Source organism: Pectinophora gossypiella, chromosome Z, assembly GCF_024362695.1.
Source record: "Pectinophora gossypiella chromosome Z, ilPecGoss1.1, whole genome shotgun sequence".
In the NCBI taxonomy this organism is placed as follows: Eukaryota; Metazoa; Arthropoda; class Insecta; order Lepidoptera; family Gelechiidae; genus Pectinophora; species Pectinophora gossypiella.
In genome coordinates this window covers 7,947,035-7,966,686 of record NC_065433.1, presented here as the reverse complement: position 1 = coordinate 7,966,686, position 19,652 = coordinate 7,947,035, and the positions used below count along the sequence as shown (strand labels likewise).

The window sequence follows — 19,652 nt, the reverse complement described above, 5'->3', positions numbered from 1 at the left end:
TTTAAAGCTGTACAACGCCATCTATACCTATTGTTTTTGGTGAAATATTATTAGGTATGTAGATACGAAACTAAAGCGCGTGCGCCAAAAGAATTGCGAAAACTTCCTTAAAGAAAACATCACTTTATTGTTTATATTTGCATTGTTTAGAAACGATGACTGTACCGATTTCTGCCAATGTTAAGAAAAAAAAACTTCCGAATAAAAAACTAAAGTTCATAGTTGGGTGCAAAGACCAAGGTGGGTGGGTAGATCTCTTTTTTTGTTTTTGTTTTTCCCGAAGGGCAAGGCATGTCTTATATATTTTTTTCTCGATGATTATTAATGAATTGATGGAAGGTGATGATGATGAAACCTAAGCCCCCATCCTTGAAGCAGACTCCTGCTCCGAACCCTAAACGAATTAACTCAAAAATCCGCATAAACTTTCGAGTTATGAAGTGGCTTGTTGGCATGAAGCAAAAATAGATAGGTACGCTTTGTTTATTGAATAACTTCAATATAATAGCTCTATCGCGATTGTTTTCCGACTAACCTAATGCGATCATTAACCACAAAACACCACTTTATATTAATTATTTCGATTATTCAATAAAGAAAGCAACTGTCCCGTTCCCGTTCCCGCCAAAAAGTCGGGATATCTTTAAGGTTTATTCTTCCTATACAAAAATAATTTTCATAAAATATCGCGAGATGCAATAATAATGTATGTTATGTCATTATGTGCAGCTCAGCTTCTGTGTAACCCGTACGTCAGAATGGTAAAATCATAAATCCAAACACCCGTATGTTCAACGATTTGATTCGATTCATGTAAACATCGAGTATTTTATGCGAATACGTCGATGTATATCGCCCATCCCTATCTTTTTGTTTTGTTTGTCAATGTCAAATAAGTATAGCGTTGAGGGGAGGGCGCCGCCGGCACGGCATATTTTTTTGTGGAATAAAAATATTGTGTTGTGCGTGTTCGTGACTTCGTGTAACGCGGTTCGCTTGAAAGTTTCTGTACTGCAATATATTAATCAATCGTTGCTTATAGTGTTTTGAAAATAATAAAGTGAAATAGATAAAATAACTTTTCGCAAAATGAGTGCTGTCAGTATAAAATATTTGCCACTAGAAATGGTGGAAAAAATATTGCAGAATTTAGATGTTGATGATTTGAAAATATGTTCAAGGGTGTGTTTGATGTGGCAGGATCTCGCTAAAGATATAGTGGTGAATAAAATGAAGGAAGCCTGTAAAACTGTGCTTGGTGCACATTACATGGAGACATATGTGCGGGCCAATATGTCTTGGGAACAAATCTTTGCATCACTGCTTTTATGGAAAGAGATTAAATCACTACGAATGTCAGTAAACTCGTCGCCTCCACTACATACGCTGTGCGCTTTTATAAGTGACGAAAGAAGAATCCCCAGACTACAACTTTTGGAAAATGGGATTGTAGCTTTCCCACAGTTTATGAAGACAAACGATGCGGAGTACGATTGGATGGTCCATTTAGGATACTTTAACGCAGTCTCATACTATAATATCACTACTTTAGAATTGATAAAAACTCAAGTATTTCAGTTTGCATTCTGTATGTATGCAGAAAATGACTTTTTAATTGTATTTGTTACGAGGCAATTTGAAGTAAAAGTCTTCTCCAAAATAAACCAGCAATTGCATACTATTGGAAAACTGCATACAACTGCAAATTTTTATTTAACAGAAAAAACGATTTTTTTCAAAGCGCAAAACAATGTGGTGCACATGGTATCACTAGTCACTGAAAATGATGAAGTGATGCTCAATTCAATTGCCATTTCTAGAGACAACTTCTCAGAAGAAATAAAAGCTGTGACAACTATAAATGAAAACAGGATCGATCTCATAACACAGAAAGGTCATATATATGCAGTCAGTAATCATTCCAATTGTGATTACAAAATAAATTACATCTGTCATATTGACAAAAACACCGCGAAAGAGCCAGGCTTCTTGAATGTGTTAAAGAGACATGGTTTCGATTGGTCTGCACCAGATGTTTACAAATGGATCAAAGAAGACTGTGATGCTATTTGGCCCCTCCACACAGGATTGAATCATTCAACTGTTAAAGTTCACGGCAATGTGCTGCTTATAGGTAACATAGTACTTTCAACAATGTTATTTGTATTGTATGGTCGAAGCATTATTATATTATTATTATAAGCTTTTATTTCAGACTTTTTATTATTATTATTATTTTTTATTTTTTTATGTTTTATTTTCGCCTGTGTGCCTTCTGCAGGCAAAGGCCCCCCCAGATTATATTCTGGTTGAAGCATAGTAGACAAAAAATTGCCGCTAGAAGAATTTTAATTGGTTAAAAATATTTATGTAGTTCGAAGTAGATCATTTTAAGCATTTTTATTCTTAATTGTTTTTCCAATAACATACCTAGGTGTATCTAGTATGATTTGTAACAAAATTTTACAAACTTTAAACAAATATCTTGAAAGATACAGGCATTATCTCCTACTACAAGTAGATACCTATTGTTGCTATGATGTTAAACAATAAAATTATCTTCCCACAGGTACCTCGCGTCGAGTTCTGGAAATTTATGTAGATCCTTACTCCAATGGGGTGTTGAAGTTGCAGGGTGAAAAACCCGTTCAGAAAATTATTATGCCTCGGCATATTTCAAGAAGCAGGAATGAGATTGTCGCTCCACCATATGGAATAGTACAAATTGAAGTGCTAGAAATTCTGGATGGACACCGCATTATCATGCTTTATGACAAACGACTTGTTGTTATTAATTTCAAAAAGATCCCGAAAAGGCAAGCAGGTGTCATGGCATCATGTTCAGCCAAAAAGAGATCCCTGTAAGTAATTTGATCAATGTTAAAAAATACTCTAATAATTTATACACACTAATAATTTTAAATCTTGGAGACTGATTCTAATTCATCAGGTGAATAATGTGCATTTCTTAAAATAAGCTTTTTTTACGAACCAAACATCAATTTTGTGTGATCGACAGTATAACATTTATTTACTCAATTTCTGGGTTTTTATCAAATTACCTTTTTCTGATGTGCATCTTTTAATGATATTTTAAAACCATTGCTGAGTAAAAGCATCTGATTTTTTTCTATTTCTCAAGGTCTTGCAATAAGTATTCAGTTGTAATCTAGAAAATGTTTATTAATATCCTTGCGAAGGGAATGTGAATATTCATTGTTTATATGATTATGCAAATGCGAAGAAAAACAATTGTCAAGGTGATTTTGTGACTTCAAGATGCTATTTCTCGTGTATATTTTCAAAAATCTCCAAGGTTAGGAGCTCATCAGAATGCCCTACCTTTTGGATAATTTTTCGCCAATATTAAAGACAATCTCGACCCCGCATACTTCATTTTAATATTTTTTGGAATTTTTATTATTTGTTGTCTAACATAACAGTTCACCAATTTTGTTGCTCATATGCATTGATGTATGATATGTTACTATTTGCTAAAATTATGTATTACTGTACAGTTAGTGCTAGTACAAGCAAGTTTTGGTAATTTTTGTGGGTTTATTATATACCTACAAGTATGGAGATCTCTCTTAATGATTTTTTTGGATTTTATTATTTATTTTATATTTTGGGCACTATGATAAGCCAAGATTATAAGTTTACGTATCGTTAGAATCAACTAAGTTTCATGAGCTTTTCTGTTTGCATCGTCGCTAATTGTTTATTTAAAAACTCATTTAAAAAAAAATACATAATTATTGACATAATATAGTAACTAAAACTGACGTGGTCTCTGTGGTGATAAGTGCGTATAAATGTAGCTGGAGTGTATGTTCTACATTCGTTTCCAAAACCTTATATAGTATGTATATCGTTTTCAAGCAGAGGATTCTTCACAACATTTTCTCTTATTAAAACAATAATAAGTAGCTTCTTATAAGCAATAACTTCCAAAATCAACAATAAATTCTACGTTGTTTTATTTTCAGGGGCTTGATTGGGGTGCTTGCAGTCTCATTTATTTAGTCAGCATTGTTTTCTTTTCTAGAAACTTGTTATTATTTAAAGTTTTTGCGATAGAACAATCGCAATATTCGCAATCGGTTGATCTGTGACCTCTAATTTAGGCGCTGCAGTCACTGCGAGCAGCGTGCCCTGCTGTGGTGCCACGCTGGTCGTACGCTGCACCCAGCTGAGTTCCCGCTGCGCCACTCTGCTCTCCTGGCCCAACAGGCTGCCACCCCGCTGCACCATGTTGCTCAGCGGCGGCACCACGCTGCTCTGTGGGGACACCACACTTCTCGGTGCGGGCACTTCACTGCACCCCCGACTCACCACGGTCCTCTCGCGCGGCGCCACGCTCCTTTCGCTCGGCTTCACGCTCCTTTCGCGTGGCCGCACGCTCCTCTTTTCATAGAGTATCCGGAAGAGCCAGCGAAGTGAAGCATCATAATCAATTAATCACATTATATTTACAATATACTTTGTTCGCGTGAACTTCTCTTATCGCGGTAATTAGGTACCTATACCGGCTGAAATTTTGACCCCTTCACACAATAACACGTGGATCTTTGACGAAAATTACATATTAGTTAAGTTTTTTTTTCAATGGGACTTAAAAAAAAACTTTGATATGCAGTATCTCAAAGTTTGAAAAACGTCTACGCTGGACACATAGTTACTACATAACACTAGTCGCACCTCACATCTTGCATTGTGCCTACGCGTTTCATATTTTACCTTCATGGCTAGCGTTTAGACCTGTTGCGTCTTTGCGCGTGGAACGGTACTGTGAATTGGCCGTGAATCGAACAGCTTTTAATTTGAGGCCAGCATACTTTCCCAGACTGTACCACTGACGACTGCAACTGCTGCGAGAGACTGCGCTGGTAAACTCGCCGTGTGATGCGGGTGCATCTATTACCGTCCAATCCCGCGTTCTTAGTACCCCTTATATTAGATGATGATGAGTAGTGTTAATGAATAGGGAAGGAGGTGTCATTACTCGTTCATATATCGAAGCAAACTGTTGGTCTAATTGGTGTAGGTAATTGATCTCGGAGGCAGTTGCGGTGTTATCTGTGTCGACGTAGGCGAATGTGAGGCGGCAGCGGGCGTGACATGATCTTCGTCGGTGGGCGGTGTCAGTTGCGTTCGTTGTCTGTACCGTGGCCGTGGCCGACACATAACCGTCATCACTTAAAAGATAAGCTGGCTTGAGACAGTCAACTGAGACAGTGTTATCCTTTCCGTTATGGACAATGGTGTAGAATTTGAGGTGTCGAGATATGACCCTATACGGATGTGTTAATGGCTTTCGAGCTTCGTTTCGGAGGAATACATGAGAGGCGACACTTAAATCTTTCTGAACAAAGACCGTACGATTATTACCATGCGTGGTGGTGATCGCGTCCGTTCTTGATTGGACTGACGAGCAAGGTAGCTTGATGGACGTTCAAAGTTGCTAAGTTTTGTGGCGATGGCTGAAATTTTTAATTTTAATTGTGCAAACTCACTAGCGATGTCTGCACTGCTGGACCATAGGTTGCTAGATCTTGGTTTGGATATTTTGTTCACGTCAGACAATCATATATTTTCAATAATTATGTCTGCGAGATTAGCCAAACTATCCGATTTGATTTCGCCATTGTAACCGGTAGTCTGCCTACCCGGAGTAATTTAAGTGTCTCGTCTGAAACCCTATTTCTTCCCAGCTCCCGAATACGGCGGAGAAGTTGGGAAGGTTTTTGATCGCCGAGTTCTATTTCGTTTAAAAGTTGATTTAATTGTCGGCCCTCAGATTCCTCACAAACTGATATTAGACGCGATATCAATGATTTGAATTTGTTGTGTTCTGGCATATTTTCGAGAATATCACTCATATTGAACAACTCGTCGCTCCCCAACCCAGCTATTAAGAGCTGCGCTCTGTGTAGGTCACTTGCCTTTTGTGGGTCGGTGATGGCCTCGAACTGATTGAACCACATCCTTTGTGGTTGTGTGCGCCAGAAGTCGAGAATACGTGAGTTGATGGTGATAGCGTGCTGTTTTGGTGCGACGGATGATTGCTGGACCGTAGGTGATTGCGAGACGGCGGAGCATTGCGGTCGTGATGGTGCTTGGCCGTGCATGATGATAGAGTCTAGGAGTCACTAGTAACGCTAATGTTTTTTTACAAAAGTGTATACGCACACACGACGACGCAGTGATGTAAATGACGGCGGAGGATGTGTTTGGGTTGTAGTTGAGAGCGCGTACAAGTATCACGCCGGGATGTCACCACTTTGCTGATATGGTTTGGGTTGTATGGTCTAGTGGTATGTTATGTCGGTGTATGACTATATATATATGGTTCAAAAGGGCGGCAAATAATAGCTGCGTGTTCTCAATGTGGCGCACTAGCAGACTGAAGGTGGTCAAGATATAATTAACAAAGTTCTTAGAGCTAGCTATTTATGTTTATATTTGTATATACAAACTACAGCTACATTTTCTTATATTTTTCGAGTATTTATTGTAAATGCGAATGTTGAAAAAAGTGAATATTCGCGAATATATTTATATTAATTGGTATTTATGAATGAAAAACAAACATTGGTGTAAAAATTAGGTAGGTAATAAATAACTACAGTAGATTAGTAACATATTATACATCAATGGGTAATGAAAACTAAGGAGGTGTAATTGGAATTCACTAATGATTAGTTTATTTCGAGAATGCACAGTATAAACCTGATCAATCTGTTATTTATTTTATTATAATTTAATCGGCATGGGCGGTACGGATTCCGTATTGCATACCTAAACCTCGCCGGGCTATTGGTTGAAACCGTGCGGCTAGCGCTGTGATTATGATTTAAGTGAAATCAGTATTATTTTCAACGTTATATATGTTTTGACTGTGTCTTTTTAATATTAAAAAATACTATTTATAAATAGCTTTAATTCAGCCTGTATACAGGGTGTTTAAATATTGTACGTTGTATACAGGGTCTACTAACTAAACAGTCAAGGTGGAAAGTAACAAGACAAGGCCTATTCTATGCACATTTGTTCGTAAACCCAAAGCAGATTTAAAAAAAGTTTACGCCTTTATACATGTTTGATTTCTTTTTTATTAATTTTAGAAAATAAAATATGATCGTGCATATTATTTAATTTTTGTGGACTTTAATTACGCGACACCCTGTATGAAGGTGCATATATAAAACAGTATTTCTTGATGTGATATTTTTATTCGTGATTAAATGTTAAGATTCTTGTTGTATAAAGGAGACTGCACACAGTAGTATGGATTTTCCATTCCGCGTGCATTTGATTCAAAACCAAACTACGTATCTACTGAGATTAATATAATATACAGGGTGTTAGTGACATCGTAACGAATACTCAGGGGGATGATTCAGGCCATGATTCTGAGTTAATATCAAGTGGAATTTTTCGTCGCAAAATTCATGATTTTTTTTTTAGTTTTTTTAAATTATTTTCAATTCTATACTTTTGCGATGAAAAATTCCACTTGATATTAACTCAGAATAATCAGCTGAATCATCCCCCTCAGTATTCGTTACGATGTCACTTACACCCCGCACAAGTACATACGGTAGCCATACAAGTAGGTATGGGTGTTAGTGACACCGTAACGAATACTGAGGAGGATGGTTCAGACCATGATTCTGAGTCGATATCAAGTGGAATTTTCAGTCTGAATATTTCTGAAAATTTTTGTGTTTTTTTAAATTATTTTCAATTCCATACTTTTGCGACGGAAAATCCCACTTGATATCATATCAGAATCATGGCCTCAATCACCCCTCAAAGTTTTCGTTACGATGTCACTAACACCCAGTATGTAGCGGTTCTCTTCTCAATAAACACATGTGAGATGTGTGGCATATTTTCTGCGGATGTGTACAGAATCCTTTACGCACATAACTAGCTGTAAGTCTACAATCTCAAGTATTATAACTGTCCTCTAACAATGACTGTGTACAAAGTAAATAAGCCAAATAGTAGATTATGAAGTAGATATTAATTTTGAAAGCTTTTAAAGCTGAAAGTCAGTTTAATACCTAAAAATAAATACATTTGTTTCTTTAGTCAGTTGCCCGTAACCTATTCGTGGTGTTTATTGACAAAATATTAATTATAACTCGTTGTTTAGAATTTTATGTCGCACTAGCTTTTGCCCGCGACTTCGTCCGCGTGGCGTGTTATATAAGAGAGAGATCTTTGTGTGTGTGGGAGTGCATATCAAATTTCAAGCATTTAACTTATGCAGTTTAGATTTTTTCATACAATTTTTTTCCCAATAACTCCCATTTTTCAAAATACAGCCAAAAATAAACTTTATATTTACTAAGGTATGCATGCATGCTAGATTGAATCAATTGATTGAATTGATTTTTTTTTAATTGATTGTTCATTGAGTTTTAATTTTAATACACACTTCCTCTCTTCCCTTCAACGTTGCTGTGCCCTACAGGGTCCATGTTTTAGTTCCTATGCCTATGTAACACCCCATTGTACTACATGGAATGCAATAAATAATTTAATTGAATTGAATTGAAAACATCTATCTTACGCGGTTTCGATTTTTTCATACAAATGTTTTTTTCCCGTTAACTCCCGTTTCCGTGGGAATTTTGCAATATCCTGTTGCAACTAAGGTTTAAGTTAACTAAGGTACCTGCATGCCAAATTTCAAGCGTCTAACTTAACCGGTTTAGATTTTTCATACAAAAGGATTTTCCCGCTAATTTCCGTTCCCGTGGGAATTCCGGGAATTCCTTTCTTAGTGCACCTCTACGGTACCTAAGCTATGTCCCTTCCAAATTTCAAATGCCTACATTTAGCCGTTCAGGCTATGCGTTGATATGTCAGTCACTGAGTCAGTCAGTTTCTCCTTTTATTTAGATTTGATTTTTTCATACAAATGTTTTTTTCCCGCTAACTACCGTTCCCGTGGGAATTTTGTAATATCCTGTTGCAACTAAGCTTTAAGTTTACTAAAGTACCTGCATGCCAAATTTCAAACGTCTAACTTGAGTGGTTTAGATTTTTCATACAAAAGGATTTTCCCGCTAATTCCCGTTCCCGTGGGAATTTCGGGAATTCCTTTCTTAGTACACCTCTACGGTGTCCAAGGTACCTGCGTGCCAAATTTTAAACATCTTACTTGAATGGTTTAGATTTTTCATACAAAAGGATTTTCCCGTTAATTCCCGTTCCCGTGGGAATTTCGGGAATTCCTTTCTTAGTGCACCTCCACGGTACCTAAGGTACCTGCATGACAAATTTCAAACGTCTAACTTGAATGGTTTAGATTTTTCATACAAAAGGATTTTCCCGCTAATTCCCGTTCTCGTGAGAATTTCGGGAATTCCTTTCTTAGTGCACCTCCACGGTACCTAAGGTATCTGCATGCTAAATTTCAAATGTCTAACTTGAGTGGTTTAGATTTTTCATACAAAAGGTATTTCCCGCTAATTCCCGTTCCCGTGAGAATTTTGGGAATTCCTTTCTTAGTGCACCTCTACGGTACCTATGGTACCTGCATGCCAAATTTCAAACGTCTAACTTGAGTGGTTTAGATTTTTCATACAAAAGGATTTTCCCGCTAATTCCCGTTCCCGTGGGAATTTCGGGAATTCCTTTCTTAGTACACCTCTACGGTATCTAAGGTACCTGCATGACAAATTTCAAACATCTAACTTGAATGGTTTAGATTTTTCATACAAAAATATTTTTCCGCTAATTCCCGTTCCCGTGGGAATTTCGGGAATTCCTTTCTTAGTGCACCTCTACGTTATCTAAGGTACCTGCATGCCAAATTTCAAAAGTCTAACTTGAGTGGTTTAGATTTTTCATACAAAAGGATTTTCCCGCTAATTCCCGTTCCCGTAGGAATTTCGGGAATTCCTTTCTTAGTGCACCTCTACGGTATCTAAGGTACCTGCATGCCAAATTTCAAACGTCTAACTTGAGTGGTTTAGATTTTTCATACAAAAGGATTTCCCTTCACTACTCTGCTCCTATTGATTGTAGCGTGATGAAAAGTATACTATGACCTGTCCAGGAGTGTGAAGAATAATTGTACCAAGTTTCATTAAAATCCGTCCAGTAGTTTTTGTTTCTATAAGGAACATACAGACAGACAGACAGACAGACAGACAGACAGACAGACAGACAGACAAAAATTTTACTGATTGCATTTTTGGCATCAGTATCGATCACTTATCACCCCCTGATAGTTATTTTGAAAAAATATTTAATGTACAGAATTGACCTCTCTACAGATTTATTATAAGTATAGATTACTATTTGTATAACGTAGTGTTTCAGGGTTAGTAGATTTCAATTTGGTGTCATTCAGTGTTAACATACATACATTATATTCGAATGTGTATTTAAATAATTCAATGTTATGTGTCTATTTAATTACGGGACATAATGTTCATCTCTCTAAGTATAATTATTGGAAAGTACAGTTGTTGTGACATTTAGTTACAAATAGTTACAATGTATCAATGTCGTAGTTTTTGTGGATTTAACGGATTAAAGGTGTTTACAATTACAAATAGATTTCAATTTGGTGTTATTCAGTACTCACCAGTACATCTATTCGTCATATTCAAATATGTAATTTTAAATAATTATGCAATGTTATGTGTCTATTTAATTACAGGAAATAACTTTAATCAGATAAGGCTCTAAGTATATTAGAAAATACACATACAGTTATGTAACTTGATGTGATTTAACGGATTATAGGTGTTTACAACTACAAATAGATTTCAATTTGGTGTCATTCAGTGTTTACAATACATCATATTCGAATGTGTAACTTTAAATAATTCAATGTTTTATGTGTCCATTTAACTACGGGAAATGACGTTTAAGTAAGCTTAATAGACAGCACAGTTATGTAAGTAACGTGACATTTAATTAAACCACACGTGACTAATAGTTTCAATTTCGTAGAATTTTGGAATTTATGGATGTAGACTTCGAGTACCTATACGTACCTACCTATACTCAACCCCAACGTTACCTATTATATTATTGTATTATAGTATTCAGCAGCCTAGCTGTAGTATATGTTCAAATGTGTCATTTAAAATAATACAATTATGTGTCCATTTAATGGAATAAATAAACGGAAAAAATATAATTGCTGTTTTATTGAAAGTACAATAGAGTTACATCCACGAGGTAAAATATAATACATAGGCAGATTAGTAAAGCTTTTGCCATTATAGAATGATTACTTGTTATGACGAATTCGTGGAACGCTAGGATCGCACTCACCACCAACATTGCGATGGCACTGAGGAGCAGCGCTGACTCTACGAACGAATCTGAATATTTGTATAAACCAGCCTCCAACAACAGCCCTATTGTTACCACAGCGTAAGCACCTATCACCCCCGATATTATAAACCCGTTGATTTCGGTAAGTTGTTTAGATTCGGAATGATAAAACAAACACACTGTCAAAATAGTGAAAGTAACACCCCGTACAAACATTTGTACAATTTTATATGTCATCCCTAAATAAGATTATAAATAACACATAAATAAGATTACAAAATAATGACAAAAAGTCTGGCAAATAGAATATAACGGAGGTCTGTCTGTCCGTCCTTGTTGCTCTATGTTCTTTGATTTACTCCGTTTTTAATGTCTGGTAATCAAAGAGAAGAAATAGGCTTGCTGGACGCTATCGACTTTACTGTTATGTGCTTACTTCTATCCACAGACATTGTGTTTCTATCAAATCCAGATCAATACTATTGTTTCCTTTCATGTTCGCCCACGTAACGTTTTATACATCAATGGTTCGCCCTACACGAGTATCAGGCTGTCTCCACGGGATACCTTTACTACATGTACTATATATTGCCATGTCGACCTGTCGTCAACTAGTAGATACCATTTTTTGATTCTGATGGAGTACTAGGGTTAAACTACATGATGTAGTCTTCACCTTATCCTGGCACTACCACCAGCATGATGTGTTGCAGCATTTAATCGCGCGCTTTTAGCATGCGATTACGTGCTGCTAGATGTGATTCAACCCTTATTTTTCTGTGCTCTTTGGTCATGTGTCTCTGACAGATTGGAAGGAAATTTTCTAGGTTTTTGCTCATACTTTTTCTCTTAGCAATGTTTAGATTGATTTACTTAGTTTTGGGAATCTTTACTGCAATTTTGGTGTTCAGTGAATCAAATGATTCAGATGGCATAATAAATGAAGAGTGGAACGAAACAAGAAAATGGAGTTACTGCAGCCACCCAGATTGTTCCGTGAAGAACCAGCACACAATGTGTTTGGCAGCGAAAAGGCAGAGTCCAAAGCTGTTCGCGTCGGGGATGACCGCCTGGATGCGCTACCAGATCCTGCTGCTGCACAACCGACACCGCGACAACATCGCGCTGGGGCTAGAACCCGGCCAGCCGCCCGCCACTAATATGAGGAAGTTATATTGGGACTACGAGCTGGAACGAATGGCCGAGGTGTGGGCCCGCCAGTGCCAAAAACGACATGACGAGTGTAGAAACACTATCAGATTCAACGTGCTTCAAAACATGGACGTAAGACCGGTGGTTCCTAAGGTGACAGAGGCGCAGCTGCTGTCGGACGCTGTCGGCGCCTGGTTCTCCGGCTCGCGGGTGCTGCCTCCTGAGCACGTGTGGTCGTTTAGGACCAGCAACTGTAGTTCTTCTGGCGGGTGTAACGCCCATTGGTACTCGGCCGCCGCTTGGGGATCCACATGGCGTATAGGTTGTTCCCAGGCGTTGTGTACTGCTAGGAAGCGATCGTGTGTTCTTTTCCGTAAGAAACGAAGAATTCCACCTGCAACTGAAAATAGATACTCTCCGTATTACAAAAACATGTCTGTTCCTACTGAAAACCCGCTACTACGACGCCCAACGAACTCTAGGACTGTACGTTTCGAAGATTTCGCTACTAAACACATGCAAAGTACTCAGGATTCACCATTGCATCGTGGTAATTTGGACAACGTTCTTAAAGAGAAGAAGCTTGAGGACGTGAAGATGATAGCATTCACGTTTTGCAACTATGGGCCTGCGGGAAACATCGATGGGTTTCCGATGTATGAGGCGGGCGACGCGTGCAGCAACTGCCCGCAAGGCACCCGCTGCGGGGACAAGACCCACCGTGCGCTCTGTGCCATCATTAGCGACCCCGATACTGAAGACAATAATAATAATAATAACTCTTAGACATCTCTATTTGTATTTCCATATCCCTTTTAGTAACGATTTATAATTGAACTGGAGGTTAGCCAATAAAATTAGTTATTATGTTACTATGATTATTTGTCGCGCACCTTAATATATCCTGCGTACCTGGCCGCTTCCGTTAGTCGAAGTGGTCGCCCTCGGGAAAAATATATTTCCGTATTCCATGAGAAGGGAAACACTCGGTTATTGAATAAGGTAGCACCGTGCATGAAGTGTTCTCCCGTTCTACGTCTACACTACGTGGCAGCCATAAGGGGGAAAGGACGAAGCTGTAGCACACCAATGTAACTTCGGTGACAATGCAATATTATGGTTAATATAACGAGCTACACAGGTGCTCGTAGAGTAGCTGAAAGAAGAGGAACGTAATTTATTTTATGTCGGGTTACTAGATTAAGTGGGGTATCATAATGAAAGGGCTTTGTTAGCATGTTAGCATTGCATGTTGTAAAACATTTTTTAATGCAAAAATATCGGTTTTTGTGATAGAGTAACAAAACGATTTTCAGAATTTTCCCTTTATTTGTGCCTTGAGCTGTAAGACCTTCCTTCTTGCTACATAATTCTAGGTCTATGGGAAGTACCCCATAGGTTTTTGTTCCTTTACGAAATGAATTAAAATAATGTTAAATATAGCCATATCTTTGGATTGTGTTGATAAAGAAGTTTGACTTGATACCTTAACCCGTTCCCGAAAAAAAAAAGAATCTTGACACAGAGAGGGACAAATGGACGAACATCAAAATCCTATAAGGTTATTATAATTCGGATTCCTAAAATTTAAAAACAACATACGTCTAGTGATTATATTCTCCTTGGTACATACCTACTTCCTGGCACATACTATGACTTGTGACAACAAAATAAATATGATCGATTGTTTAGTCGACTAAAAATATTTTCTAAACGAATTTTTATATAACAAGAAATCGTAGTTTAAATATAAAATTATATTATAATCAAAATATCATAAAATATACTTAAATAATATATAGTTTTAAACGGAGCAGTAGGAGTGACCAAGATGCTGTCGGCAGCAAAGGTTCGGATCCATGGCATGCAGGATGAAAACTGGGTGATCAAGGACAAGATCAACCAGTACAGAGGCTTGATAAAACTCTATGGTACGTACCTACTTCTAGGGTAGAGGATATTATATTCAACTCAACAAATCCACAGAGGAGTAGCGTTTCACACCATACGTTTTCCTCCATTCGCACCATTCCAATAAAACCCTATAGCTACATCATATTATTATGCACTGTATTAATATGTAATAGGACTTTGTACCAAGCAAGCAAGTTGTACTTATTCTGATTACTTGTGGTGGTTCACAAAATATCGGGAGCTGATAATATGATGATGGGATCCGAGGCTGATACATATTATCAAGCTAAATCGCAATCCTTCGATCTGGAACACTCAGGCGAATACATTAACTTCTAGGCCAAATTAGGAACAGGTGGTAGAGTGCTCCGTACCTCTCGGATAACTTATGGGGTGAGGGGAGACCTGTGCCCAGCAGTACCAATGTATGTCTCTTACTAAAATTCTCAAATTGTCCCTTAGTAAAATTGATGGCGGCGAGAGTAAACACTTTCGAGGAGTGTTTCAGATTTAGTTGTTCCTCGTCGGTCTACCGTCGATTTAGCGACCGTTGACAGGTATCAACGAGGAAGGTAGCCTCTACCGATCCATCAATCAAACTGTCGGTCCAAGGAAATAAAGGACGGTTTCCCTCGCAATTTATTTACATCTAAATGCATGAAAATAATAAATATATTTACAGTATACCTTTGGCAAGAACATTTTCAGCGTTCAATAGTGGCCAATAACGGCTAGTTGATGAAACATTTTCGTCTAATAGTAGTAGGTAGGGAAAAAGCTGCTTACGTATGTAAGCTACGTATGTAGTGAAGGCCGTGGATTTATTTTGTTTACCTAGTAGGCACCTACCGAACACATCTTACCCCAACTAGGTACTTACTTACCTAAAATACTTACTGATCTGAGCCTAACGATGCATATGATGAAGAAAATAAGACAAGTCCTTAGTGAAAAGCATATAAAATTGTTGAAATTTAAATAGGTTGCTGTACTTCTGTAAGTATAGGTACTATGCAGGGACTCTGTAGCAGCTATTTGTTAAGATTTGGTTACACAGAACGTGACCGTAAGATCCATGAGGGGGACTTGGCGAAACAGAAGCGGCGGTACTCGCGCGACATCCGCCAGCTACGCAAGGACATCACCACGAAGCGCGAGGAGCTGGGGGTGGCCGTCTACGGAGACAAGCAGTTCCTGCGCAACGCCTTCCAGGAGCACCGACGGCTGCAGCTCATGTACATGAATAGTCAAGCCGATGTGAGTCACATCTGTTTAGATTGTGGGGCCGTTTTAGAGCACTGCCAGTCAATATTATTCGGGTCATCGCAAAAATAGCTTAAAATATTTAGTTGGTTTACAAATATCAAGGTACAGAATGCCAGTTGGCACATACCTATATTATAATATCTAAGTTCTAAACGGATATTTTCAAACTTAGAAAGATTGAAGAATTTTTATTCGGTGTAGCATTGCGTTAATGCTATTTGCGGCAATAAGTCACGTAAAAAAATAGTTAACAGATTTGACTAGTTGGAAACTACCCTATTACGGGTTTAGTCGGAAAGTAAGTGGAGACTAAAAATTGTTTTTATCTAAGTATAACTAATTACTATCCACTGACCACCCATTGAATGAAAGTTTGCAGTGCATTGATAAAATTATATTTACTTACACATTCAAAATCAAATTCAAAAATATCTTTATTCAGTAAGTAACATAGTTATACACTTCCAATCATCATTTTTTACGTAACGAACGTCTTATCCGCCTAAAACTACTGCAGCTTCTTACAAACTGTATAGCCGGGGAAAAGAAGCTGCAAGAAAAACCTCGGCACAGGGTCCTGGACGTTCTTTTTTATAAATAGATTTAAGAGATTTACAAGAGACACTTTGTACTCGTAGTGATCCCTATTTCATGACAGGAGATTTTAAACTAAAGCCAGCTATGTCTCATAACAGAACTGGAACCTACTCACTCATAGATAGGTACTTACCTACTTTTTTAGAGAAAAATAATGCCGTATCTTATCAATTCAACCTAGTCCAAACTTCCAAACAAAAAATAATAGTACTTACTTATAATTATATTTTTTATTTACTTTATCACATTTTGAATGCAGAAAGTGTTGGAGAGCATCCACCAGGAGAATTTCAACAAGAGGAAGCAGCTGGATAGGATCAGATATATAAAAAAGAAGAAAATGGAGAATTTTCGTCTGGCACAGGTAAATACGATACCTATAGTTACTCTCGCAGGCACGGGCCGGCGCGTGCCTGACGCTACTGGGCCCACTGCAACGGAGCAACCCTGTTCTATCCCTGTAATACTGGGAATTCTGGTCGGTCCATGCATGGCGCACTACGCGCTGTTGGTCGCTACGGTATTGACGGAATGGTCTAGTGGGTGTTGCGTCATAGAAATTCATACAAAGAATATTTTTATACCTGTGCAGGGACAGATACTATCCTGGGGGGTTAAAATGGCCACACCGAAGCAATTCATCTAAAAAAGCAATATTGCAATTTGACAGTTGTTTGCATTGCGCAATTTACTTTTATATGCGCAAATGTCAGATTGCAATATTGCTTTCTTAGATGAATTGTTTCGATGTGGCCAGTATGATATGGTGTAGTAGGCACTTAAGAAATTGCGAATAGGGATTCAATCATTTAATATGGGAATGCAAAAACAAAATGTTTTGACACATTGCTCAAAAGTCTCGTAGGATCTCGTGTTCGTGAGGGAGGGGGCTTAAAAAGGCCACATCGAAATAATTAATAGAAGCAATATTGCAATTTGAAATTTGTGCATATAAAAGTTAGTGCGCAATGCAAACAAAATGTCAAATAGTAATATTGCTTTTCAAAGATTTATTCAAGTTCAAAAGTCCGAAAAACCGTTTTTGTAAATATGTAATACGTACATAATTACTTTGTCATTTCTTTTTCTTTTTATAACATTTGGAGTAATTAGAACAGTTGTAGGATACAATATTCTTTAAAAAGTATACTCAGCTTGAAGCTTATTTTGTAAGTGGTCAATGCTATTTAAAAGCATTAGAGGGAAAGCGCAACTCGGGATAATGCAATTGGCATTTTTAAAGTGCATGTGAGTGTACCTAGTTTCCAACAATGGGGTCCCGTTAACCGCGTTCAGTTGGAATTCTATTCTGCAATGCACTTTGGTACTTCATTCCTCTGCACTTTGAAATGTTCTGCACATTAAAACATAATTAGAAAATGTACAGGGAAATCTCTAAGAAATAACATAATATATAATAATAATATAGCATCACGCCCGAAGGAGTAGGCAGAAGTATATAATGGCTCCGATTCCCTGCAGACACCTCCTAATTTTACTTTAAGTTATACCTGTTATTTTCTTATCCGCCAAAAGGAAAGGGACGGATGATTGACAGCTCTTAATTTTAGGAAGAATGAGTGAATAAATGAATAACCCAGGCGAATCAAAAAGGTATCTCGCTGGTATGCAAACCGTTTGACGTGTGCTCTCAACATAATTCTGTCGGATTATTGGCCAATGTAAAATTTTTAGACGATTGTTTTAGATTTGTGCTTAAAATTGACGTGTGTTCCATAAATTTTATGCTTAAAATAAAATTAGATGGTGTTTACAGGAATTAGCACCATTATGTATTTATAATATACCCATTCATTGCCTATGTTTAAGTCATTAGGGTAATAAACACCTAGGTACTTACCCGGATTTATTAGTACGACCAGCACCTGATCCCACGATTGTCCGAAAGTAAGACGATCCGTGCTTCGGAAGGCACGTTAAGCCGTTGGTCCCGGTAACTACTTACTGATGTAAGCACGTAGTCGTTACATGAGTCATGTCAGGGGCCTTTGGCGGCTCTATAGTAACCCTGACACCAGGGTTGATGAGGTTGGTAATCCACCTCACAACCCATACGAGGAAGAGTAGAAGGAGAAGAAGAGTACGACAACAAATATTATCGTTTTTGTCAAAATTTTATACTGAACGGGGACTAATTCAATAGACCTAACTAAGCAAGGACATTCAGAATTTTTACACCTATTGAATATGCTAAGAAGCTTATGTATACCTATTATTAATTATACTTTCGTCATATAAACTGTAAAATCGGTATTAAGTACTATTATCTTCGTTTCAATATCACAAAGTTCATGAATTTCGTGTATATTACATTATTTGACAAACAGCTGTTATACAAGGTTAATGACCGATCTGTCAAATTATTAAAAGCATTTTGTTTTGTTTTATTTAATCTTAACATTGCAAATAATTAAAACTATACTACTAAAACTAAAAAAAAAAACAAAAGTACACGTAGATAGACTTCAGCACTTCTACTTCCTCGGCCTGCTGCTCTGCATCGTCTGCCATTACTCCTTTTTATACATATAATGCACGGATATTTTAAAATAGTGGAGTAGCGATTATACTTTCGTCATATAAACTGTAAAATCGGATTATTAATTGACTATACTTATATGTGCTAAAATGCATATTACTTGTGGGTCTGCCGACACCAATGCGTACTGCGGCCATGACTTTATGTACGTCTGAATCTATCCCTAAACTAATATTGCAAATCTCTGTGAATATTCATGCTACGAACCATGCTTCACATTTCATAATATTTTACAGACGAGGTACAGGCAATCGATCCCCTGTTGCCTGGCAACTGAACACAGTCCAACCATTATAACTAGGCACTCGCTTCTACGTACTGGTTTGCAGTCTTGATTAATCAGTAACCAATTTTTACTGTGCTCCATTAAATCGGTTCTTGTTATATTGCTAATAGGAAAATGATAACGGCCTCTGTGGTCCGATGGTTGAGCGTCGGACTCACGATCCGCAGGCCCCGGGTTCGAATCCCGGTGGGGACATATCACAAAAATCACTTGTAATCCCTAGTTTGGTTAGGACGTTACAGACTGATCACCTGATTGTCCGAAAATAAGATGATCCTTCGGAAGGCACGTTAAGCCGTTGGTCCCGGTTACTATTTACTGATGTAAGTGAGTAATCGTTACATGAGCCATGTCAGGGGCCTTTGAGGGCTCATTCATAACCCTGACACCAGGGTTGATGATGATGAGATTGGTATTCCACCTCAAAACCCACACGATAAGAAGAGAAGATTAGGAAATTGATATCGTTATGTTGATACAACTCGCGACGTACGTCTGATACTAATCTAACGTCTTCCAAGATAAACTGGACAGTATCTCAAGAAGAAGTGGATCTCATCTTCT

General features: G+C 37.7%; 3 protein-coding genes across 3 annotated transcripts in view; all 3 read left to right on the top strand.

Moving 5' to 3' along the window:
* Positions 1-991: 991 nt before the first annotated feature.
* Positions 992-4,984, top strand: LOC126380514 (uncharacterized). Its single transcript, XM_050029975.1, has 3 exons — positions 992-2,134; positions 2,570-2,861; positions 4,128-4,984. The coding sequence occupies exons 1-3, from the start codon at positions 1,090-1,092 to the stop codon at positions 4,441-4,443; spliced, it is 1,653 nt and encodes a 550-aa protein (XP_049885932.1). The 5' UTR covers positions 992-1,089; the 3' UTR covers positions 4,444-4,984.
* A 6,339-nt stretch (positions 4,985-11,323) lies between these two features.
* Positions 11,324-13,251, top strand: LOC126380254 (uncharacterized). Its single transcript, XM_050029532.1, has 2 exons — positions 11,324-11,412; positions 12,225-13,251. The coding sequence occupies exons 1-2, from the start codon at positions 11,324-11,326 to the stop codon at positions 13,249-13,251; spliced, it is 1,116 nt and encodes a 371-aa protein (XP_049885489.1).
* Positions 13,252-14,296: 1,045 nt separating this feature from the next.
* LOC126380516 (uncharacterized) overlaps positions 14,297-19,652 on the top strand; it is a 55,771-nt gene continuing 50,415 nt past the window's right edge. Inside the window, exons 1-3 of the mRNA XM_050029978.1 lie at positions 14,297-14,396; positions 15,437-15,636; positions 16,502-16,606. Of these exons, the coding sequence (XP_049885935.1) occupies positions 14,297-14,396; positions 15,437-15,636; positions 16,502-16,606 (405 nt within the window). The remainder of the gene's footprint in view (positions 14,397-15,436; positions 15,637-16,501; positions 16,607-19,652) is intronic.